This window comes from Uloborus diversus, chromosome 5 (genome assembly GCF_026930045.1).
Source record: "Uloborus diversus isolate 005 chromosome 5, Udiv.v.3.1, whole genome shotgun sequence".
Taxonomy (NCBI): Eukaryota; Metazoa; Arthropoda; class Arachnida; order Araneae; family Uloboridae; genus Uloborus; species Uloborus diversus.
In genome coordinates this window covers 107,681,744-107,708,892 of record NC_072735.1, presented here as the reverse complement: position 1 = coordinate 107,708,892, position 27,149 = coordinate 107,681,744, and the positions used below count along the sequence as shown (strand labels likewise).

Genomic DNA, 27,149 nt, shown 5'->3' with positions numbered 1-27,149 from the left:
TTGCAAATTTTGGACTTCGATTATTTGCTGCCTTTTTGGACTTTGATCATTTATTTTCACACATTTCGGACTTTGGCATTTTTTCACGAGTTTTGGACTTTATGATTCTTTCTGATTTAGTATATTTTTGTACATATTGAACTTCGATTATTTGCTACCTTTTTGGACTTTGATCATTTATTTTCACACATTTCGGACATTGACATTTTTTCACGAATTTTGGACTTTATGATTTTTTTTATTTAGATTATTTTTGCATATTTTGGACTATGCTCATTTTCACACATTTCGGACATTGACATTTTTTCACGAATTTTCGAACTTTGATGTTTTCCCCCGATTTAGATTATTTTTGCACATTTTGGACTTCGATTATTACGCATTTTAGAACTTAGTATTTTTTTTTCACAATCAGTGATAAGAATTGAACCTTACTCTCTTTCAATCATATTTTTTATTTTCCCACCTATTCCTCCCATGCTACGTCTTCAAATGCCACGATTTAATTAATTTTAAAGCTTACAATCAATTTATCCTTTAGTATTAATTAAGACTTATCATTTAAGAATTTTCAATATATATTAGAAACTATCACTATTATTTTACTTAGTAACAAAGCTTTTTTTTTTTACTCCAGTTAGGATTTGTCAAAACATAGTTTTTACCAGTTAGATTTAATTCGCCGATTTTGTCAATTCAAAGTAATTAATTCTGTTTAGTATTTTTTCATCTATATTTTACTTATTCATTTTTTTTCAATCAATATTTTACTTATAAATTTTATCACGCCCTTTTTTTCGCGCATTTATTAAACTTGTTAACTAATTCACATTAATGTATATGAAATAGTTTTTTTTATTTGCGCAAGAGACTTTACCATTTTACTTTACCATCTACAAACACCAGTAACCGAATTTCATCGAATTAAAAAAAAAATCATATTACAATTATTCTTCACAGTAATAACGTTTTACAATTAACTCAGAATTTATTAAAACATATACATTCTCCCTCTAGTTAGAATTTATTTAAATATAGAACATTCAAGAGTTAGATTTAATAAAAGTAATTCTCCGATTTAATAATTAACTTAGTCAATTCAACGCATTTAATTCGGATTATTTTTTTTCATATTCAGTGCAATAGCTCACTTAACTGAATCATTTTTTTTCATACGTTTCACTATTTTCTCATACATTTCACTATTTTCGTACATTTATTAAACTTGTAAAATACTTTACACACACTACAATATTAGAAAATCTTATTGTTTTTTAATACGAGAAACATTTTTCCGCTTTTTACTTTACAATCTACTAACACAATTTACCGAATTTCGCTTAGAAAATCTCATTAGTAATATTGTCTAACTTGTATTTTTACTTTATTTATTTTACTTGTTTTTCTCACACTATCAAAGATTTTTCAATAATGTTAGGATTCATTAAAACAGCCAAAGTTACTTTCATCATTTTTAATGTATCGTTTTATTTAACTTAACCATTTTTCCACATACGTTTTTATTATTTTCATACAATTCTTAGACTTGTAAAATAAATTACGCTTTAATATATTCAAAAATACACCAGCAAACTGCGTTTTGAAGACAGGAGCCTTTACCATTTTAGTTTTCCATCTCCAAAGTCAAAACACAATTTGCCGAATTTCCCTTAAAAAATCTTATTATTAATGTTTTCGAACTTGTATTTTTCACAGAAGCAAAGTTTTTCACTCTAAGTTAGAATTTATTAAAATAGTAACTATTCAAGAGTTATGAGTTAATTAAAATGAATTAAACCTATCATTTTTTTTTCACATTCACAATTATTTTATTTAACTTAATCATTTGCTTACCCATTTTATTATTTTCACGCATTTAATAAACTTGTAAACTAATTCACATTAGTATATTCGACATAGTTAATTTTCTTAACGCAAGGACTTTACAATCTACAAACACAATTTCCGGAATTTTACTTAGAAAATCTTATTACTAACTTGTATTTTTCACAGTAGCAAAGTTTTCTCCCCCTAATTAGTATTTATTGAAATCGCAACTGTTCAAGAGTTAGGTTTAATTCGATTTAATTCATATTAATTAATGCATATTATTTTCTTCATATTCACAATTATGTATTTTATTTAACTTAATCATCTTAATCATTTTCTTGCCCATTTTATTATTTTCACGCATTTATTAAACTTGTAAACTAATTTACATTAAACATAATCGACCTAGGTATTTTTCTTAGCGCAGGAGACTTTACAATCTACAAACACAATTTACAGAATTTCACTTAGGAAATCTCATTACTAATGTTTTTAAACTTGTATTTTTACTTTATTTATTTATTTTTTTCACGCCACCAAAGTTTTTTCAATAATGTTAGACTAGGGAAATTGCAGCTTTTCAAGAGTTTGATTCAATTCTTTTCAGCCAAATTTACTTTCTTCATTTCAATATAATTCTTTCATCATTTTCAATGTATCATTTTATTTAACCTCAACCATTTTTCCTCATACGTTTTATTATTTTCATGCAATTCTTAGACATGTAAAATAAATTACGTTTTAGTGTATTCAAAAATACATCAGCATAGCTATTTTTTAAGACAGGAGACTTTACTATTTTACTTTACTATCTACGAAGCCAAACCACAATTTGAAGATTTTTAACTTAAAAAATCTTATTATTAATGTTTTAGAACTTGTATTTTTCACAGTAGCAAAGTTTTTTTTTCACTCTAGTTAGGATTTTAACAACTATTCAAAAGTTAGGTTTAATTCGATTTAATTAACTCAGATTATTTTTATATTCACAATTATTTTATTTAACTTAATCATATTCTCACCCATTTTATTATTTTCATACAATTACTGAACCCATAAAATTCATTACGCTTTAATATATTCAAAAATACTTCATCACAGTTCTTTTTTAACACATATATCATTTTTCAGAACACAATTTATCGAATTTCACTTTGAAAATCGTATTATTAATACTTTCAATCTTCAATTTGTACTTTATTTATTTACTTATTTATTTTTCTTTCACACTAGCAAAGTTTTTTCAATCAAGTTCGGCTAGAGAAATTGCAGCTTTTCAAGAGTTTTACTCAATTCGATTTAATTCATTAAATTGACATAGATATTTTTTTCTTATTCGCAATTATATTTTTTAACTTAATCGTTTTCTTATTCATTTTAATACTTTCACGCATTTATTGAACTTACAATGTAACTTACGCACTGTTATATTCAAAATACTTCATTATTATTATTATTACCATTATTATTTTACCATCTACAGACACCATTAACAGAATTTTACTACGATGTTCAAAAATCTTAGTAAACCTAATGTTTTCTGGACTCACATTTTTACTTTATGTATTTTACATACCACCAAGATTATTCTTTTCAATTATTCGAATCAATTTAACTCATGTAACTAACGCAGATTTTCAAAGCAACTACAGATATAGTTTACGACTTTTAAATCAGAACGAATACTCAGAAACGATATTTTTACGAAACTTTAGTAAGTAAGCAATTTCAAATGCTTCCAAAGCGTTTTCAGAATATACTTAAACATAGAAAATCCTGGTGAAAGGATATTAAAGTTTGTTCAACACATTTTTCAACTTATTACAATTATTATTTCCATAATCACTTTCAAGAATTTTTCAGTTGAACATTGAAAACATAAGTTTAACATAAAGCACTTAAGCATATAAATTCAAAAAATTTGGAATAGAAACATAAATCTTCAAGACTTGAATATTTACGATTAAACAAAACTCAAACATAAATAAAATTTAGAAACAGAAACATACAATCTTTATAACTTGAACATTAAGAAAGAAGGAAAACATAATCCTAAAAATTTCCTTCACATACAATTAACTAATTAAAAGTAAAAATCTTTGAAACTTACCCCAAGTTTGCTGAAATGATGTTTTTTTTATAAAAGTACTGAAAGAAGTTACAAACTGTGAGTCGTTATCAAATACACAACATCAAAATATTGTAACCTCAATTCAGCCCTTATTTCAATCAAACCAACAGTCATAACGGAAATAATTTTTCCCGTATGCGACACCGATTTACGCCAGAGTTGTATTAAAATATTTTAATTATTATTTTCTTTTCAAATTTTTAATGCAGAATGAACTCTCATACAACCGACAGACACGAAAAACCAAACTGATCTGATTTTTACGAAGCCTCGCAAACAAACTTCCCCTAGTCATGTGGTATCATAGTTAGTCATCGATGAGGAATGAATCAGTCTGATTTTCCTATCACGTGTGAGAAAGCAAGCCCTTTACGATATGCACAGCTCCATTACGCTATGCGAAATGTACATGCTAAACCACAATTATTGAAATAATTTTTTTTCCGAACTTAACTGTTTTCAAAAGTATATTTATCCCATTCGTTTAACATAACTCGCACATAGTCAGAGACTTGATTTTTTCAGTTCATAGTCATTCTGCAAGTGTATTTTTACATTATCACTGCTTATGCATTGCAATTATTTATTTTTCGCTACATAATTGTTTTCGTATTTCCAACTATTTCAACGATTTCCCGATCGAATAATAGGACTTTGATTACATTTAACAGTGTTTATTTTCCATACTTTGAAATTTTCAAAAGTATTTTCTTTTCGCTTCAACGAACGAAGTATTCAAATTATGAATTTTTCTTCTCACTTATCAGTTGTTCTATTATAATTTTTTCTAAATATATTTGTACTGGCTAGCAATCAAAATATTTTTACCCGAACTTAACAGTTTTCAATAGTTGGTTTATCCCATTCGTTTCTCACGCACAGACTTGATTTTTCCAATTCATAGTCATTCAATGAGAGTATTTTTAATATTTTCAATGCTTTTATGCATTACATTTAATTATTTTTCCAAAAACACAACGATTTTTGCATTTCCAATTATTTCAACGATTAAGGACTTTGATCGTATTTAGCAGTGTTTATTTTCAATACTTAGAAATTTTGAAGAGTATTTTCTCGTTTCAGCGTACGAAATATTCAAATTTAGCTTATGTATGATGACGAGAAACTTTATAGTAATTGCAACACAACAATAGTTTTAAGACTTAATATGCATTATGTAACCTTAGATACGAGTTTTGTCGCTCATTACTGCATTGATACAGCTATTAAGTAATTTCATTATCTCTGCTTATTACTTACAACTCAGATTAGTTTAGTTGTACACTATTAAGGTGTGCAATCTAAGACTAGCGAAATTAATTCATGTAACTAGATGTTTAGTTAAAAGTTATAAATCGAAGAGCATAATTACTGACAACATTACAATTTTGAATCAAATATTCGGAAATTGTGAACATGGAAAAAGTTCAAATGCTATGTCCATATACTTATACCAAATCACCCGAAACGAAAGTTTTTACAAATTTAAAGATTTTATTACAATTCTCAATATGTTCTACCATTTCAACAACAACAACAAAAATATATATCCAAATTAGGATTTTCGATATCATTTTTCAAGAAACCATTTTTCTTTAAACTAACACTTATTTCAATTTTCATTTCATATTTCAGAGTTTCGCATCACATTTAAGGAAAATCACACAAACACCAGTCAAATGCAAAGTAATGAATTCTTGAAGTTTTTATAACTTCTGTACTTCTATAACAAATTTCAAATTGTTAACGTATGCATACTACAGTATCATAATATACTCAAAATCATAAAAAAGTTACAAACTTCGAGACTGAAAAACTGTAAGACAATATTTCCAAAGTACGTTCGAGAATTTACCCAATTGAACCAATGTATGAAAATAATAACACCTTTTAATTATTTGATAACATTGTTCAAAAATAGAGATGGTTAATTAAGAATTTATAAAAAATTAATAATTTACAGAAAACCTGAAAATTTAAAAAAAAAAATAAAATAATAATTATTATTAAAAGAAGAACTTTCACGAAAAAAGTATAGTACCCATAGGGCAAGGTCGTAAAGTCCTCTTGTATCACTCTTTTGTTGTACCTTATTTTGTACAAACTATTTTAAATTTTATTGATAATTTTTCTCCTCTTTGACTCCCTGCAAATTTTAGCCGGGTTATGAACGTTGATGGAGGGGGGTTCGTTCAAGTATAGTACGAGCTGCTTTATTGAGTCAAAGTTGAGGAGCTGGATGTTCCTTTGGTTTTGGGTAAACCCATCACGTATTTTACAGCAATTCTCCTCGTCTCTTGTTGTGTAAACAGTTTTTCGGGACACCTGGAATTCAACAAGAAAAAAAAAAAGAAATCAGCAAATCACCAAGGGAAAAAATATTTAGGACTTATATTCCAGAAGATAAAAATACGCACCAGACACAAAAAACTGAGTTGGTGCCAACGCCCCCCAGTTCATGGTAACTTTTTAGGATATTTTAAAGACGAATTGGACGGTGGATCCATCTCAGTTTTTGTGTCTGGTGCGTATTTTTTTTCTTCTGGAATATAAGTCCTAAATATTTTTTTCCCTTGGTGATTTGCTGATTTCTTTTTTTTTTTTTTTTTTCTTGTTGAATTCCAGGTGTCCCGAAAAACTGTTTACACAACAAGAGACGAGGAGAATTGCTGTAAAATACGTGATGGGTTTACCCAAAACCAAAGGAACATCCAGCTCCTCAACTTTGACTCAATAAAGCAGCTCGTACTATACTTGAACGAACCCCCCTCCATCAACGTTCATAACCCGGCTAAAATTTGCAGGGAGTCAAAGAGGAGAAAAATTATCAATAAAATTTAAAACAGTTTGTACAAAATAAGGTACAACAAAAGAGTGATACAAGAGGACTTTACGACCTTGCCCTATGGGTACTATACTTTTTTCGTGAAAGTTCTTCTTTTAATAATAATTATTATTTTATTTTTTTTTTTTAAATTTTCAGGTTTTCTGTAAATTATTAATTTTTTATAAATTCTTAATTAACCATCTCTATTTTTGAACAATGTTATCAAATAATTAAAAGGTGTTATTATTTTCATACATTGGTTCAATTGGGTAAATTCTCGAACGTACTTTGGAAATATTGTCTTACAGTTTTTCAGTCTCGAAGTTTGTAACTTTTTTATGATTTTGAGTATATTATGATACTGTAGTATGCATACGTTAACAATTTGAAATTTGTTATAGAAGTACAGAAGTTATAAAAACTTCAAGAATTCATTACTTTGCATTTGACTGGTGTTTGTGTGATTTTCCTTAAATGTGATGCGAAACTCTGAAATATGAAATGAAAATTGAAATAAGTGTTAGTTTAAAGAAAAATGGTTTCTTGAAAAATGATATCGAAAATCCTAATTTGGATATATATTTTTGTTGTTGTTGTTGAAATGGTAGAACATATTGAGAATTGTAATAAAATCTTTAAATTTGTAAAAACTTTCGTTTCGGGTGATTTGGTATAAGTATATGGACATAGCATTTGAACTTTTTCCATGTTCACAATTTCCGAATATTTGATTCAAAATTGTAATGTTGTCAGTAATTATGCTCTTCGATTTATAACTTTTAACTAAACATCTAGTTACATGAATTAATTTCGCTAGTCTTAGATTGCACACCTTAATAGTGTACAACTAAACTAATCTGAGTTGTAAGTAATAAGCAGAGATAATGAAATTACTTAATAGCTGTATCAATGCAGTAATGAGCGACAAAACTCGTATCTAAGGTTACATAATGCATATTAAGTCTTAAAACTATTGTTGTGTTGCAATTACTATAAAGTTTCTCGTCATCATACATAAGCTAAATTTGAATATTTCGTACGCTGAAACGAGAAAATACTCTTCAAAATTTCTAAGTATTGAAAATAAACACTGCTAAATACGATCAAAGTCCTTAATCGTTGAAATAATTGGAAATGCAAAAATCGTTGTGTTTTTGGAAAAATAATTAAATGTAATGCATAAAAGCATTGAAAATATTAAAAATACTCTCATTGAATGACTATGAATTGGAAAAATCAAGTCTGTGCGTGAGAAACGAATGGGATAAACCAACTATTGAAAACTGTTAAGTTCGGGTAAAAATATTTTGATTGCTAGCCAGTACAAATATATTTAGAAAAAATTATAATAGAACAACTGATAAGTGAGAAGAAAAATTCATAATTTGAATACTTCGTTCGTTGAAGCGAAAAGAAAATACTTTTGAAAATTTCAAAGTATGGAAAATAAACACTGTTAAATGTAATCAAAGTCCTATTATTCGATCGGGAAATCGTTGAAATAGTTGGAAATACGAAAACAATTATGTAGCGAAAAATAAATAATTGCAATGCATAAGCAGTGATAATGTAAAAATACACTTGCAGAATGACTATGAACTGAAAAAATCAAGTCTCTGACTATGTGCGAGTTATGTTAAACGAATGGGATAAATATACTTTTGAAAACAGTTAAGTTCGGAAAAAAAATTATTTCAATAATTGTGGTTTAGCATGTACATTTCGCATAGCGTAATGGAGCTGTGCATATCGTAAAATGCTTGCTTTCTCACACGTGATAGGAAAATCAGACTGATTCATTCCTCATCGATGACTAACTATGATACCACATGACTAGGGGAAGTTTGTTTGCGAGGCTTCGTAAAAATCAGATCAGTTTGGTTTTTCGTGTCTGTCGGTTGTATGAGAGTTCATTCTGCATTAAAAATTTGAAAAGAAAATAATAATTAAAATATTTTAATACAACTCTGGCGTAAATCGGTGTCGCATACGGGAAAAATTATTTCCGTTATGACTGTTGGTTTGATTGAAATAAGGGCTGAATTGAGGTTACAATATTTTGATGTTGTGTATTTGATAACGACTCACAGTTTGTAACTTCTTTCAGTACTTTTATAAAAAAAACATCATTTCAGCAAACTTGGGGTAAGTTTCAAAGATTTTTACTTTTAATTAGTTAATTGTATGTGAAGGAAATTTTTAGGATTATGTTTTCCTTCTTTCTTAATGTTCAAGTTATAAAGATTGTATGTTTCTGTTTCTAAATTTTATTTATGTTTGAGTTTTGTTTAATCGTAAATATTCAAGTCTTGAAGATTTATGTTTCTATTCCAAATTTTTTGAATTTATATGCTTAAGTGCTTTATGTTAAACTTATGTTTTCAATGTTCAACTGAAAAATTCTTGAAAGTGATTATGGAAATAATAATTGTAATAAGTTGAAAAATGTGTTGAACAAACTTTAATATCCTTTCACCAGGATTTTCTATGTTTAAGTATATTCTGAAAACGCTTTGGAAGCATTTGAAATTGCTTACTTACTAAAGTTTCGTAAAAATATCGTTTCTGAGTATTCGTTCTGATTTAAAAGTCGTAAACTATATCTGTAGTTGCTTTGAAAATCTGCGTTAGTTACATGAGTTAAATTGATTCGAATAATTGAAAAGAATAATCTTGGTGGTATGTAAAATACATAAAGTAAAAATGTGAGTCCAGAAAACATTAGGTTTACTAAGATTTTTGAACATCGTAGTAAAATTCTGTTAATGGTGTCTGTAGATGGTAAAATAATAATGGTAATAATAATAATAATGAAGTATTTTGAATATAACAGTGCGTAAGTTACATTGTAAGTTCAATAAATGCGTGAAAGTATTAAAATGAATAAGAAAACGATTAAGTTAAAAAATATAATTGCGAATAAGAAAAAAATATCTATGTCAATTTAATGAATTAAATCGAATTGAGTAAAACTCTTGAAAAGCTGCAATTTCTCTAGCCGAACTTGATTGAAAAAACTTTGCTAGTGTGAAAGAAAAATAAATAAGTAAATAAATAAAGTACAAATTGAAGATTGAAAGTATTAATAATACGATTTTCAAAGTGAAATTCGATAAATTGTGTTCTGAAAAATGATATATGTGTTAAAAAAGAACTGTGATGAAGTATTTTTGAATATATTAAAGCGTAATGAATTTTATGGGTTCAGTAATTGTATGAAAATAATAAAATGGGTGAGAATATGATTAAGTTAAATAAAATAATTGTGAATATAAAAATAATCTGAGTTAATTAAATCGAATTAAACCTAACTTTTGAATAGTTGTTAAAATCCTAACTAGAGTGAAAAAAAAACTTTGCTACTGTGAAAAATACAAGTTCTAAAACATTAATAATAAGATTTTTTAAGTTAAAAATCTTCAAATTGTGGTTTGGCTTCGTAGATAGTAAAGTAAAATAGTAAAGTCTCCTGTCTTAAAAAATAGCTATGCTGATGTATTTTTGAATACACTAAAACGTAATTTATTTTACATGTCTAAGAATTGCATGAAAATAATAAAACGTATGAGGAAAAATGGTTGAGGTTAAATAAAATGATACATTGAAAATGATGAAAGAATTATATTGAAATGAAGAAAGTAAATTTGGCTGAAAAGAATTGAATCAAACTCTTGAAAAGCTGCAATTTCCCTAGTCTAACATTATTGAAAAAACTTTGGTGGCGTGAAAAAAATAAATAAATAAAGTAAAAATACAAGTTTAAAAACATTAGTAATGAGATTTCCTAAGTGAAATTCTGTAAATTGTGTTTGTAGATTGTAAAGTCTCCTGCGCTAAGAAAAATACCTAGGTCGATTATGTTTAATGTAAATTAGTTTACAAGTTTAATAAATGCGTGAAAATAATAAAATGGGCAAGAAAATGATTAAGATGATTAAGTTAAATAAAATACATAATTGTGAATATGAAGAAAATAATATGCATTAATTAATATGAATTAAATCGAATTAAACCTAACTCTTGAACAGTTGCGATTTCAATAAATACTAATTAGGGGGAGAAAACTTTGCTACTGTGAAAAATACAAGTTAGTAATAAGATTTTCTAAGTAAAATTCCGGAAATTGTGTTTGTAGATTGTAAAGTCCTTGCGTTAAGAAAATTAACTATGTCGAATATACTAATGTGAATTAGTTTACAAGTTTATTAAATGCGTGAAAATAATAAAATGGGTAAGCAAATGATTAAGTTAAATAAAATAATTGTGAATGTGAAAAAAAAATGATAGGTTTAATTCATTTTAATTAACTCATAACTCTTGAATAGTTACTATTTTAATAAATTCTAACTTAGAGTGAAAAACTTTGCTTCTGTGAAAAATACAAGTTCGAAAACATTAATAATAAGATTTTTTAAGGGAAATTCGGCAAATTGTGTTTTGACTTTGGAGATGGAAAACTAAAATGGTAAAGGCTCCTGTCTTCAAAACGCAGTTTGCTGGTGTATTTTTGAATATATTAAAGCGTAATTTATTTTACAAGTCTAAGAATTGTATGAAAATAATAAAAACGTATGTGGAAAAATGGTTAAGTTAAATAAAACGATACATTAAAAATGATGAAAGTAACTTTGGCTGTTTTAATGAATCCTAACATTATTGAAAAATCTTTGATAGTGTGAGAAAAACAAGTAAAATAAATAAAGTAAAAATACAAGTTAGACAATATTACTAATGAGATTTTCTAAGCGAAATTCGGTAAATTGTGTTAGTAGATTGTAAAGTAAAAAGCGGAAAAATGTTTCTCGTATTAAAAAACAATAAGATTTTCTAATATTGTAGTGTGTGTAAAGTATTTTACAAGTTTAATAAATGTACGAAAATAGTGAAATGTATGAGAAAATAGTGAAACGTATGAAAAAAAATGATTCAGTTAAGTGAGCTATTGCACTGAATATGAAAAACAATAATCCGAATTAAATGCGTTGAATTGACTAAGTTAATTATTAAATCGGAGAATTACTTTTATTAAATCTAACTCTTGAATGTTCTATATTTAAATAAATTCTAACTAGAGGGAGAATGTATATGTTTTAATAAATTCTAAGTTAATTGTAAAACGTTATTACTGTGAAGAATAATTGTAATATGATTTTTTTTTTAATTCGATGAAATTCGGTTACTGGTGTTTGTAGATGGTAAAGTAAAATGGTAAAGTCTCTTGCGCAAATAAAAAAAACTATTTCATATACATTAATGTGAATTAGTTAACAAGTTTAATAAATGCGCGAAGAAAAGGGCGTGATAAAATTTATAAGTAAAATATTGATTGAAAAAAATGAATAAGTAAAATATAGATGAAAAATACTAAACAGAATTAATTACTTTAATTGACAAAATCGGCGAATTAAATCTAACTGGTAAAAACTATGTTTTGACAAATCCTAACTGGAGTAAAAAAAAAAAGCTTTGTTACTAAGTAAAATAATAGTGATAGTTTCTAATATATATTGAAAATTCTTAAATGATAAGTCTTAATTAATACTAAAGGATAAATTGATTGTAAGCTTTAAAATTAATTAAATCGTGGCATTTGAAGACGTAGCATGGGAGGAATAGGTGGGAAAATAAAAAATATGATTGAAAGAGAGTAAGGTTCAATTCTTATCACTGATTGTGAAAAAAAAATACTAAGTTCTAAAATGCGTAATAATCGAAGTCCAAAATGTGCAAAAATAATCTGAATCGGGGGAAAACATCAAAGTTCGAAAATTCGTGAAAAAATGTCAATGTCCGAAATGTGTGAAAATGAGCATAGTCCAAAATATGCAAAAATAATCTAAATAAAAAAAATCATAAAGTCCAAAATTCGTGAAAAAATGTCAATGTCCGAAATGTGTGAAAATAAATGATCAAAGTCCAAAAAGGCAGCAAATAATCGAAGTTCAATATGTACAAAAATATACTAAATCAGAAAGAATCATAAAGTCCAAAACTCGTGAAAAAATGCCAAAGTCCGAAATGTGTGAAAATAAATGATCAAAGTCCAAAAAGGCAGCAAATAATCGAAGTCCAAAATTTGCAAAAATAATCTGAATCGGGGGAAAACATCAAAGTTCGAAAATTCGTGAAAAAATGTCAATGTCCGAAATGTGAGAAAATGATCAAAGTCCAATATGTGCAAAAATAATCTAAATCAAAAAAAAAAAAATCATAAAGTCCAAAATTCGTGAAAAAATGTCAAAGGCCGAAATGTGTGAAAATAAATGATCAAAGTCCAAAAAAACAGCAAATAATCGAAGTTCAATATGTACAAAAATATACTAAATCAGAAAGAATCATAAAGTCCAAAACTCGTGAAAAAATGCCAAAGTCCGAAATGTGTGAAAATAAATGATCAAAGTCCAAAAAGGCAGCAAATAATCGAAGTTCAATATGTACAAAAATATACTAAATCAGAAAGAATCATAAAGTCAAAATTCGTGAAAAAATGTCAAAGTCCGAAATGTGTGAAAATAAATGATCAAAGTCCAAAAAGGCAGCAAATAATCGAAGTCCAAAATGTGCAAAAATAATCTGAATCGGGGGAAAACATCAAAGTTCGAAAATTCGTGAAAAAATGTCAATGTCCGAAATGTGAGAAAATGATCAAAGTCCAATATGTGCAAAAATAATCTAAATCAAAAAAAAAAAAAATCATAAAGTCCAAAATTCGTGAAAAAATGTCAAAGTCCGAAATGTGTGAAAATAAATGATCAAAGTCCAAAAAGGCAGCAAATAATCGAAGTCCAATATGTGCAAAAATAATCTAAATCAAAAAAAAAAATCATAAAGTCCAAAATTCGTGAAAAAATGTCAAAGTCCGAAATGTGTGAAAATAAATGATCAAAGTCCAAAAAGGCAGCAAATAATCGAAGTCCAATATGTGCAAAAATAATCTAAATCAGAAAAAATCGTAAAGTCCAAAATTCGTGAAAAAATGTCAAAGTCCGAAATGTGTGAAAATGATCAAATTCTAAAAAGGCAGCAAATAATCGAAGTCCAAAATGTGCAAAAATAATCTAAATCGAAAAAAAACGGTAAAGTCCAAAATGTGCGAAAAAAATACCAAGTCCAAATCCGAAACTCATAATCTTCCCCGAGGAACTTCTGCCACCAACCAAGATGTTGCCACCGCGAAAAAAGTTTCTCCGCCATCTTTCCCCAGTAGTAGAAAGAGCGTGTCACCTGAAGCGCTCCGTCTACTACTGTTTGGTTTATACAGAATATCTTTGTTTCATTTCATGGCTGAAAAAATGTGTAAATTTGTTGAACAGTGTTATCTGTATTTCTGAAAGCTTTTGAAAATGATCGGATATAAATCAACTTTTTGACAATTGTTATCCATGTAAATATAACTCTATCAGAAGAGTTTAGCTTATTGCGTTATCATATTTCTATTCTTTTCTCATCCCATATACTCTCGCTGAACTTATGAGACATGCGATAAGTTTTACAAACTGCTTAAGTGTATTATTTGATTTCACACATGCTGAGTGGATAAAAGTTTTTTTTATATGTGGTTGTAAATCATTGAAACATTTACATTTTTCTGCATGTCTTCAGCTCTAGTTTTTACCCCTTGGAATTCTGCTTTAAGCTACATCATAAAACAATTGCTTGTAAGTTTAAGTTATCTATTGCAGACAATTTGTATATAGTAACGAAAAGAACACACTATTTCAAAAAGAGAAAGAAAGAAAAAGGGAGAAAGTTGTGACATGAACCAGAAGGCTTCAAGATTCACTGGGACATAAATTGAAATAGTTCTACCATTTCTTACTCATTGTTAAAGCCATGAAAACATTACATGATGTAAATCTTGAAATGAAACTAGACGTGTTACTTCGATTTCTATTTGATGCAAAGCAGTTTCTGCCTTCGCTTTCGGTGGAAATAAATGTTTCCATTGTGACGAGTGTTTATTTTGTCAGTTGTAAAATATTTTTCAAAAAGCTATTTCGTATTATTTTGCTCGAAGCATTAGTGGCACTATTCGTTTTCCGATCCACTCGTATTCAACTTGATAATGCATGTGGTTTGTATTGAACAAAATGCAGATGTGTAGAATCTTTTTGAATAGTTATCAATTCTACTCATCTTTAAAATAACGTAAGCAGTAATGTGAATAATTTTTTTTTAATTTTGAGCTTTGTTTCAGTTTTGCTTATTTCATCCATTGCGAAGCAAAGCGAGCTGATGTGTGCGCCACATGACTTCCTTTTACGCCAAGTAGTGATTTTTAATAAACACTTACAGAAAGACACTAACACCATAACCTTACATGATTCGGGCGCGTCACTTACAATAAGAAATCTAAATACATTTCAAATGTTAACTAGTTTGTTGTGAACTGATGCGAAAAAGCGTTTTACAGAGATTACGTTTCCCAATATCGGCAAATTTAACGTGATTCTATGGATAGCTCTCTAAATATCGCCTATACAGCCAAATCGAAACCAAATTCGAAAAATAATTTGTTCGCCAAAATTTGGCGACCAAAAGCTCGGCGATATATTTCCAAGTGCTCGTAAAATTATATAATAACATCACTTGGGTTTGCATTGGAATTAACGCTGATTTTTCCCCAAAAAGGTGTAAAAGACCCCTTTTGAAACACCCAAACACAACCAAATTTGAAGGTGCACAACTAGACCCCACTAGGAGTCTACATACCAAATTTCAACTTTTTACGACATTCCGTTTTTAAGCTATGCGAGATATAAATACATACATACGCACCGATGTCACGAGAAAAGTCGCGATAATTAACTCGTCGATCGTCAAAATGGATATTTCAGGCGCCATACGTTTTTACATTCATATATGCAAGTGCGGTTGGGTTTAAAAAAAAACACACACACACACACGCACACACAACATTCATTTGTAGATGATTAAAATGAAAAATTAGACCGAAATTTGAGGGAATTTTTTTCAGCGAATACAGTACTTCCTTTATTATGTAAAAAGAAGTAAATATAAAAAACTATAAAATATGATATTTGCTTATTTGAAAGTTTTAATATTTAAATTTTTGATCACAAACTACTTTTTATTAATCTTTTTTTAGTGGCGCATATGTTAAGTTGGTGAACAGGCGCGCCCCGAACTAAAATTTTTGGGAAGCTGGAAATTCTCAATTTGCCGAATGAAACTCCAAATTTTGCCGAATTATGATAATTTTTCCAAATGGATCTAAAAATTTTGCCAAATCGTCAGACGAAATAGCCGAATGATGAATTGGAGATTACAGCAATCTCCCGTGACCTGCCATTCGGGCGCCCCTGTTGAGAATGTCACAACATGCACTAATAAATGTGAAAAAATATAGTTGATAGTTCGGTCTTTCCCCGATGTATTTGGTTTGCGATTGTTTATGTTCACTGACGAATGTGGACATTTACCAGATTTTGGTCTTTCACAGTGTCGTGTTTATCAAGTGACTTCCATAATTCCAAATTTTATAAACCGTTTTAATTAGGTTTTGAGAATTTTCTGTAGCACCTGTGTCACGGCTGCTTGAAAGGTGGAACGTCATCGTAAAAATCTCCTTTCATTGCAGTTTTCAGTTTCGGCAACAGAAAATGGCACATAGTGTCAGATCAGGCGAATATGGAGGGTAGTCGAAGACACAAATCTATTTTCTGTTCCCGAAACTGAAATGAAAGGAGTTTTTTACGACGATGTTCCATCCTTTCTAGCAGCCGTGACACAGGGACTAAAGACTACTCCCAAATTCGCACTTAGTATATGGATAAATTAGTTGACTGTTCAAAATGTGGTATTGAGTTAAATGGATCCTATTATGAATAGATATTAGCTTTAAAACATATTACCTCATGCTTATTGTATTCCTTCACCAAAACGTTCGGTTATTTTTAGATCACACTTTAATTTAGCTTTAATGCACAAACCTGCTTATTTGGTATCCGCTATAAATAATGCACGAAAAAGATATTAAATTCCTAAGCTTTTCTAGTGTTTGTGGAAAATCAAACACTTCAAATGTCTCAAATCATTCTTATAAATACTACCGTTTACCTGCCCACGGCAGTAATCTTTCTGTATATTTTAAGCATATTTCTGTGATTTTATAACAAATCTATAAGTATATGAAAATAATACAGATTGCATAATCCGCTGATTGATGTACATGTACCAATACGCAATTGGTTGTAGACTTCTGTTCGGGGAAAAAAAAAAGTTTTTTTGTACACTTTAATCAATCTGTGCTTAAATGCATGTCGCTTGTTTACTTCTTTGTCCACTTTAGTAATTGCTGGTTTTCTTTTCCTTTCAGCACCCGAATGAAAAAGGTGGCTCCCCCACCGCCGGCCGCCGTGCTGGGGCGTTCGCTGAGCAACGGAAGTGCGCCCCTGCCGACCGGCCCGGGCGAGGATTGCGCCATCGACGAGCGACTGGAGGGGCGCATGGATCTCGAGCTCGTCCTGCCCGATCTCAGGGTCGTTCACATGACCGTCGACAGGAGGTTGGTGCAATATCTTTTTTCATCCACGTAAAGAATGCTTTTTCAGCTTTTAAACCTACATGAATCGGAATGATATTAAAACATCGAAAATTCTTCCAAAACTAGGGGGCTCGCCAACCCCCGTTCGCCACTTGTGTCATGTGAAGGTAGATGATTTTAATGCTTTTACCTCTGGATTTCCATATGACATCTTGGATGTCCGGCTCTTTAAGGTTTAGAGGGGTGAGAGAGAAGGCAGAATGGCTTCCCTTGGGTGTCCTGTAGCCAACAGTACCAGTGTCGACTTGGTAGACATTCAGAGTAACGAAGAGATAGGGTTATAGACACATATCCACACAGATGCGCACCGGTTTTAATGTTATAGAATACGTTGCAACTTGGGCTTAATTTCTGAAAAGAATTGTAGGGGCCTCACAGTCTTCAGGGCTTATTTTAACAAGTAAAGGTCTGTAATCTGTCTAATGCGCAAAAGTTCAAGTGAAACTTAAAGGACTGGAGCTCTGAGCTCCCGTAAAAGTTACTCCCTGGTGGTCACAAATAGTCAGGAATGTTTAGGAGATTTGAAGCTTTTAATATCAGACCAGCTGAATCCAATTTTAGAAGTTTTACAGGAGAAAAACGAGACATTTCACGCTCCGCCCACTTAATTTTTAAAAGGGAATACATTTTCGTTTCAATAATCTTTGTTGTACGACTTCATTTCTGTTTTCTTTTGAAAATTAGTTGTTACCTAATTGTAAAACTACATATAAAAATTATTTTTATTTAGCTGGAATTGACATGAACGGGATTTTTTTCTTTTTTTTTTAATATTTCCTTTCCTATTGATTTTAAATTCAGGTTTTATCTCAATTTTTTACCATGTACTCTCTTAAAAAATTCCAGCGATTTTAACTCAGACTGAGTAAATTTTCACTCCTTTCCAGTGTCGAAAACGCACTTTCCTTATAGGAGTGAATTTCATTCCTTTTGCGGAGCGGTTATTTTCACTCCTTTTGGATAAGCTAATTTCACTCCCTTTTGATAAGTGTTTTTCACTCTTTTTAAGACTAAATTAATATCCTAAATGAGTGGCTGCTTTCCGTTTTGGAAAGCCGCTATTTCACTCTTTTTTTAGAATAAAATAGGTAAAATCATTTCACTCTCCTTTGGTGAAATTGTTTTTTAAACGTGTTTTCATGTACTTATGCTGTGTATTTGAATTTAAAACTGTTTTTAAAACTTATTTCATTTGAAAAAAAAATTAGTTTTTTAATTTAAAAAATGAAAAAAAAAATGTTTTTAGTGTTTTCGAAGAGGATGCACAAGAACTGTATGGTAAGTACGAAGAATTTTCTTTTTTATTAAAACTTTAACTGGTAATATTTCTTGAACTACTCGTATATCGTTACAAATCACCCACGTGCAATATTACGTACATTTCCGAATCTAAAGATTGAAATAAAACTAAAAAACACACACAGTTCCAAATAAATAGATTTAAAATTTTGAAACTCTATATTGATATTCTCGGTGTGTCTTTTAACTAATGTTTTAAAAGTTACATCAGTTCAAATTAATTTAAAAAGTCACTCATAAATTGTGACAAGATACGTTTGAATTCAATTTTGTTTCTTCGAGGCCATTCATTAATTAAGTAAGGACAATTTTGGCAATTTTTTACCTTCCCTTCCCTCTATGTAAGGGTATGTAAGACCCCCCCCCCATCTTACGTAAGAATCTTTTTTTTCTTCACAATAATAACAAATATTACATCACTGGGATCGTTCTTAAATTAACTATCATTTTTTTTTTTTTTCAAATTTTTTCAAAAACATTTTTGAGTAAAGAAATGTTTACTGTAAGGAATCTAGACCGAATGTTTTTCGACAAATAATTTTTGTATATGATGCGATAATAATTAAAAATAAGACGTGCAAAACACAGTGCGATTCTTTTATTATAGTTTACACGTTTCATTCTTTGAAACACAAGTAAAAAACAGCTCATCCTATAATACATACTTTTACCTTCCTGAAGCAAATGAAATATAATATTTGCCAAACCACTTGACCGCGGATTTCTAATATAAAATATCGGCTTGGAAAATATTACGTAAGAATGGATCCACCAACCCCCCTCTCCAAGCAAGGGTATGTAGAATTCCTCCCTCCCCCTCAGGACCCTGAATTAATGAATGGCCCGTTACACACATGAATGAGTGTATTATACAAAGTTTATGATACTCTTTAAAGTTTATTATACACAAAAACAATGTTTGATTAATTTAAAATATACGCAGTGGTTGGAGCTCCGACCATCGGGAGCGGATTCGGTATCCGACCTATAGGTTTGCGCATGGTCGGGTCTGTAACACCTGCCTAAAATATATATACAGTACACACACACCAAAGATGGTAACGACTGTTTTAAATGTCATATTTTTGATTCGATGACCGAAATAAAATTGTTGATAACAGTTTCATTAATTTGGAAGAAAAAGTTACAAAAAGTTCGCCGTAACATTGCACGTAGGTGATTTGTAACGATATAGCAGTTCAAGAAATATTAACAGTTACAAGTTTTAATAAAAAAGAAAATTCTTCGCACTTACCATTCAGTTTTTGTGCATTTCCTTCAGAATCCTCATTCGGCAACAAATAGTGTTTTAATTCATTAAATGAAGACATTCAGATAGCGACATCCACTTGGTATTCGCGACCAACGTTAGTTAAGCCTAACGTGGAGGTATAGAAGATTCTCTCTAAACAAAATCACGTGACAGAATCGAACCAATGAAAATGCTTTTGAGTCCTTTTAAAGAATGTTTTTATTTTTCGCTCTTGAAATGGAGTGTTTCCGAATTTCACGCCAATAAGGAAAGTTTTAGTCTTGGTTTTTTTCGTAAAGCGTCTTTTTTTCGATAAAGCTAGCACACAGAAAGAATGAATGCACCCGCAATAGATTTCACTCTTTTTAAGAGTTATTTTTTCGTTCTTTTGAATTAAGAGTGTATTAGCCCGCAAAACCAAAAATGTCTTTTACTTAAGTAATTTATTATTATTATGTTGATGTTACCGTCCGTTTTTACAGTGCGGCTGTTCAGTAGAAGTATGTTTGAATATAACCGGGTGATTTCGAAATAAAACTGGGTATTGGCAGCGATTTTCGACCAGATTGAGAGGCATTCGTTCCAAAACGTTAACATCGACTAAGAAATATCAAGTTACAAAACAAAAAATATTTCAAAAATTCATGTCATATTGAGCTGGTTATTTATTATTAAACGCCTCATTTATTGTCGTTAACCATCAAGTTGCTATCATTCACATTCATAGTTAGGAATTTAGCTTTTCTCGTATGCATGATTTTATTTGATAAGGGGGAGGATCCTGAAATTGGCTGAGAAATTGTTTTTTCTGAAAACTTCTATTTAGGAAAAAAACATCTCCATTGAAAGTTCAACAACGCTGAAATTCATTTGCGTACTATGATTGGTAGATGAATTATCAAGAAAATGCTTAAAGCTTTCATAAATAGTTACGATTCAAGTTGGGAAAATTCAGGAAAAATGTTCATAAATTCTTATTGTTACGAGTTCCGGTGCAGCTTCAAACTTTCTTGAAATGACGACACAGTTCTTGAGAAAACACAGGAGATTTATTTACAGTATATAAAGGAAGCGTAGTTACAATTGCTAAATCAATCATCAACAATTAAGCAAATATCAATTAAACACCGTAAGCACAACAGTCACACACGTATTTACTTCCAAAATGCGCAGAAACACAGCGAAAAAGAAGGCTAATACACACAGAGCAAAATACATGCTCTCAGCCCAACGGCTCAGTCGAGACCGACTTTTTATCATGCGTCATGTCTATTTATAGGACATCGAAAGAGAGCTTCTCAGATATTCCAGAAAATCCTACACTGTTCTACACTTTCTTGTTTCTTCCATTCACAAATTTTATAATTCAGAAATGAGGAGACCGTATACTTCAGCCGAATGTACGGGGGCTGTATATTCATTACAAGAAACTATTTACAGGTTACGTTACTACAATAATTTTAGATGAAAGATAATTTAATAAACGCCAAATTTGGCTAGATTACGACAAATTCATCACAAAAATAATTACTATTTACAGAATTTGTAACAATATTATCTACAATATATTTTTTTTATCATAGTGAATTTATAATGATTTTTTTTTAAAAGGTGTAATTGTTTAAATGTTAGCTCTTTAATCTTCAACAGTTATTTATATTTCAAAAAGCCGGGCTTTTTCCTACTTAGATCATTTAAGTGCACTTAAACATTTAGTTTAGAAAGTTCCTTTGTTGCATAATCTGTTTTGTTTCCGCTACAAGTTGAAAAACTGAGGGAAATAAATTTGCTTAAGCATTTAAAGACTCGGAGCTTAAGTCTTCCTTTTCTTCCAAAATAAAAATGCTCGATTAACTTTTTATTTCTCTTATTCGGTTTCGCGAAACTCCTTATTCTTCATAAAAACTAACTCCCATATTCGATGTAGCAGAATTTTTTTATTGCTTTTGGGAAACAAATCGTAAAATCTTTCTGTATATATCTTGTTGAGCATTGAATTCATGTGTCGCCAAGCAACCACACTTAAATTTATAGAGAGCATTTTATAATGCATCAGAATTTGAATCCGCAAAGATTCGAGGGATTCTGTTTTATAGATCTTGAAGGTGAAAGGTCCAATCTATAATAATCTTTTTGTTAAGCAGTGCCGCCACAAAATATCTTTCCGTAGAATATTTTATTTTCGAACGCTGTTGCTGTGAACTTCCAAGTCTTAATCAAGACATTCCAAGAAACATAAACGCGTGTTTCACAAATGTAAATGGTATGTTAAGTATCAATTCATGTCAAATTCGAAATTATTGTTAGCCAAGTTTGATTGGTAATGTGTCTAACTCGTAACTGGAAATCCGCAGTTTTGATACGGGTCGAAGACCCTTCTTGTATCCTAACGGTGACTGGTGCACGTTGAATCTGTCACGGTCACAAATTCCTCCTAGTTCCCATTCCAAATCAATACCTCTGGTGGCGCTGAACCAGGTGTTGCTATAGACTCTTGATCTGGATTTAAAAAAAAAAAACTATCTTCGGGGCCTTAGGAAACCGTTTAAACCCATTGAGAAGAGATAAAATGGAGGGAGTGAGGACTTTCACGAAACCAAGACTCCAAGTCACGTGATAGATTTTAAAGCAAAGCATTGGAGGAAATCAGGTCTCTTTAGCTTGTTTCACGCAAAACGCGCCAACCATTGGTCGTTGTTGAGTCACGTGACTTGGGGTCTTTGGGTCAGCTCTTGCTGAGCCAATGATTGGACTTGCTCCCTCCATTTTAATTCCTGGTCTAAGTTTAAACCTCTTGTAGTGATAAGTGCGGAGGAACTTGGAGTGGAATGTAAAGCAAAGAAATTGAGTTATGAATTTTTTGGACCGAAGAATTGTTTCTTGTAAATCCGAATCATGTACTCATATATGCAATTCGCTGGATTTTAGTTGACTAGATTTGCAATAGTATGCATTTAAAATTGCATTCTTAAACGGGTAGAAGGAAAGATTCCATCTTTCGTTTTTAGTCACTGTTTATTGCTATCATATGAGGCAGTGAGAAGCAAAGGGATGTAAGAGGACTATTTTAAGTTTTTCAAGTAAAACGCATCTGAAGATCAGATCCTAGGTAGGCTTTCATTGAAAATTATTTCTAAATCATGCTGTACAGCAGCACCTACCTGGGCTACTAGTGCAATCTCTTACCCCAAGACAGATGAGAGGTTCACCTACTATTTGTACTGGTTATCTCCAAATTTTTAATTTTGCCACTTGCATCCCTTTGCTTCTCACTACCTCATATGACACATTTTCTTACAATTTCTTATATTCATGTTCACATAACGAATCCAGTTTACTTTTAATTATGAAGTAAGAGTTGAGAAATTTGTACGCTTGAATTTCACCTAAAATAGAACTGCATGATTAATCTATTTCATTTGGAACGTTTTTAAGAAAGGTGAAAATTTCGAAGTGAACCATTCAAATCATTTTTCAGTTTCTGGACATTGTAAACCAAAAAAAAATAATAATAAATAAAATAAAATAATAAAATACTATTCCTTTCAAAAATATAAAGTCATCCTATCTTATTTTTCAGTCAGAAAAAAAAAAAAAAAAAACTATATAGAAGGGGAACATGAGGCAAAGTGAAAGGGTGAAAGATTTCCTCTGTTTTTTAGCTCCGCCTATCTGATATTATTTTAACTATGTAGTACCATATACAGTCAATTCCAGTCAGGAAAAAAATACCGCCGAAGATTAAAGCATTTGGTGATACAGGCAATTTTTAAAAAATGATACTCACATTGTAAAATTTTGTTGTAAGTCACAAATTATTTTTGTTACTATAAAATGATAAAGTTATTGTTATTAAAATTTTTAAACATTATAACTGAGACCTCCTAATATTCAATGCAGTATTAATTAATATTAAGCTTATTTGTATTTTAAATAAATTGTACAGCTAGTTAAGTATATGCGGGGCAAAGTGAAATAGTTTGTTTCATTTACTCACTCAATCATTTAATAGAAATCACTTACGTTTTCATTTATTAATGAATTCATATACATTCCTTCATTTAGTAATGAACTTATTTATTCATTATTTCACTTATTTTCTTATTCATTCAATCTTTTATTTACTAATTCTTTTGATCAAAAATATGTTTTATAATCGAATAGAAAATATTTCATTAGAAAAATATTTTATTTTTCACTTTGCTCCATGGAAAGAAAAGTGAAAAAATTTCCACTCTTTTTTTAAGACTCAAAATTATTGCCGAAAATAAAATATACTGTTTCGACGCAGAGTTTTATTACAATATAGAATCTTCTTTCTTTATGTGCTGTAATTTTCAAAACCAGATTCCGATTTGCTCATTTTGAAAAAGACAGTACATTTCATTTTGCCCCCACGTTGCCCTACAACAGTGGTGCCAAGCTTTTTTTACCCGAGGACCGCACCTTATATTTGAATCTCGCAAGCCAGAACATATAAAATTTAGGATGTATTCGAATTTTTTCCCCAGATAACACAGGAAAATAGGGAAAAGGATAAAAAATTACAAACGAATAATAATAATTATTACATGCTTATTTCATCACTACGAAATTTCTATTTGTCTTTTAGGAACCAATTTTGACCATTTCGATCTAAATTTGCAACTAATTCGTAATCTATATATATATAAATGAATGTTTGTCTGTATGTCATCCATAAACTCAAAAACTACCCGGCAGATTTGGCTGAAACTTTCACCGTTTGTTATTTTTGGTACTGGGAATGTTTATAGACCAGTTCGAAAACGAGCTGATGTGTGCATCACATGACTTCCTTTTACTCCAATTTAATGTCATTTCCCCATTATTCGCTATTTTAATGTGATTCAATATTTATTCTCTAAATATCACCAACAATGGCCAAATTGAAACCAAAAAAAAAAAAAAAAAAAATCCGCCAAATTTGTCGCCAAGTTGGCGACAAAACTTGGCGATCAAAAGACTGGCGATATATCGCCAAGTGTCCGACAAATTATAACGCCACTTGAGTTTACATCGAAATTAACAATGATTTCCCCCCAAAAAGGTGCAAAAGACCCCCTTAGGAACATCCGAAAGCAACCAAAAGGGGAGGTGCACAACTAGACCCCACTACGAGTCTATGTACCAAATTTCAACTTTCTAGGACATACCATTTTTGAGTTATGCGAGATACATACGCACATACGCACATACGCACTTACACACATACGCACATACATACAGACGTCACGAGAAAAGTCGTTGTAATTACCTCGGTGATGGTCAAAATGGATATTTCGCGTGTCTATACATTCTTAGGCACTTTTCCGCATGTGGTCGAATCGAAAAAAAAACTCAACATTCATTTGGGGGTGAGCAAAATGGAAATTAAGGGCGATTTTTGAGTGAAAATTTTTTCGCGAATACAATACTTCCTTTTTTGTAAAAGGAAGTAAAAAATCCGATCGATAGTTCCTTTTTTATTCTAATTTAAGTCACAATCCATTGGATAAATACGAATAAAATTATCGGCTGCAGAAATTAATTCGCGTGAAAGATCTCATTGATAAGAAGTTAGCTGTTGCCATTTTTCTTGAGTTTGAACAAATAAATTCTTTCTTTATTGTTTTATGACTTTTCATGCAACGGGGGGATTGAAAACTTTTTCTATTTGATATTTTTAGCGATTGATTGATCTTGCAAACTGCGTGAGTTTAAAATTTGAGTATAGTCACGGCTTCAATCGATACCTGGACCGGTTATTATGAAAATTGCTATATATATGTATTTTTCCACGGAGAAGGTGCATAATATGCTCATTGAAGCCACTCGCCACCAGGTGGCACTGCAGAGTAGCAACTTCTGCCCCGTTCATCCGATTGTCATGAAAATCTGTATAATGATGTATTTTTTTTTTTGGCGTAGCAACGCGCGTCGGGTACAGCTAATACCGTATAAAAATTATCGACTGTTATTTAAGTTTAAGGACAACAGTTTGAACATAATAACGGGCTACATGGATCAGCTTCGCTGGTCGCGCATATGCCCGCGGGCCGTAGGTTGGGCACCACTGTTGTACAATAATTTGAAGGTCCTAGAGACAAATAAACAAAATAAGTGTAAGAAAAATATACGTGTATAAAGATTGAGAAAAGATTTTTTTTTTTGTTTAAGTGGCATTTCTCAAAAATTCCATGTTTTACACACCATTTTCTATTTTGGCTTGATTTTTTGCGATTGTGTTACAGGAAAAGATCAATCAATAATGGGGTTGGTTCCTTCAGTCAAAAGTGCTACATTTAGTCACTGAAATTCATAGTATGAGCAAAAAAAAAAGAAGAAAAAAAATAAAATAACATGAACCCAGAAACTACTTTCATTTTCCCAACAGTTATTTTTCAATTTTTTAAAATGTCCGATTTTTCAAACAAGGTGTGGTCTTTATGACGTCATAAATGATGTACTTTGGCGCTACTCCACTGGCGCGCTGAATGTTTACGCTTGCTGTCTAGCGCGTATTTCCAGGTTATGACTATTCAGAAGCGAATTAAATATTCGCTCTACGCTTGCTATCAACCATATCGTTTCCAGTACATATGAGTAAAGATGATAATTAAATATTGCGCTCTGCGTTAATGGCAACAGTGAATGGCAGTTCATCATTTGTGATGTCATGCGCAGAAGCGTAAAAAATGAAATTGAGTCTACGCACCGACTTAAATAATGTTTTAAAAACAGTAAACTTTGTCAAATTATTCAAAAAATTCTATGTTCTTAAGCATGCTCTTTCAGAAAAAAAACTTTTAAAATTTCTGAAACGACTCTATTTCAAGTTTTATCGTGTAAAGTTTTTAATGTAATTTTTCCGTTATTGTTTCAAATCAAACATCCTTCTCATGGATTATAATTTTACGACAAAATAAAGTTTGGAAAAGTTTAGGATAATGATTTTGAAGAATACGATTTGAACCCAACAGAGTCGACCGTGATGGAAACGTATCTTTTTTTTTCGATCTTTCTATTACTTTCTATTTATCAATGGCCTTATTTTTTTATTAGTTTCTCACATTCCAATCCCGATAATTAAAAAGTAACAGTTCTTTTAGAAGTACTTCAGAAGGATAGCTTCCGTTTTGAATTGAAGTTTATCTGACCTTTCCTGATAAATAGCTTGTTGAATTGTTTCGTAACTTTGATATTGCTAAATAATTTTAGCATCATTATCTTTCTTATATTTATA

General features: G+C 30.4%; 1 protein-coding gene across 8 annotated transcripts in view; it reads left to right on the top strand.

Annotated features, from left to right (window-relative positions):
• The window catches only part of LOC129221970 (cordon-bleu protein-like 1), a 373,733-nt gene that overhangs the window by 236,753 nt on the left and 109,831 nt on the right, over positions 1-27,149 (top strand). For all 8 annotated transcript variants that reach the window (XM_054856374.1, XM_054856373.1, XM_054856375.1 and 5 more), the window contains exon 2: positions 17,128-17,316. In XM_054856374.1, coding sequence (XP_054712349.1) covers positions 17,128-17,316 — 189 coding nt within the window. The remainder of the gene's footprint in view (positions 1-17,127; positions 17,317-27,149) is intronic.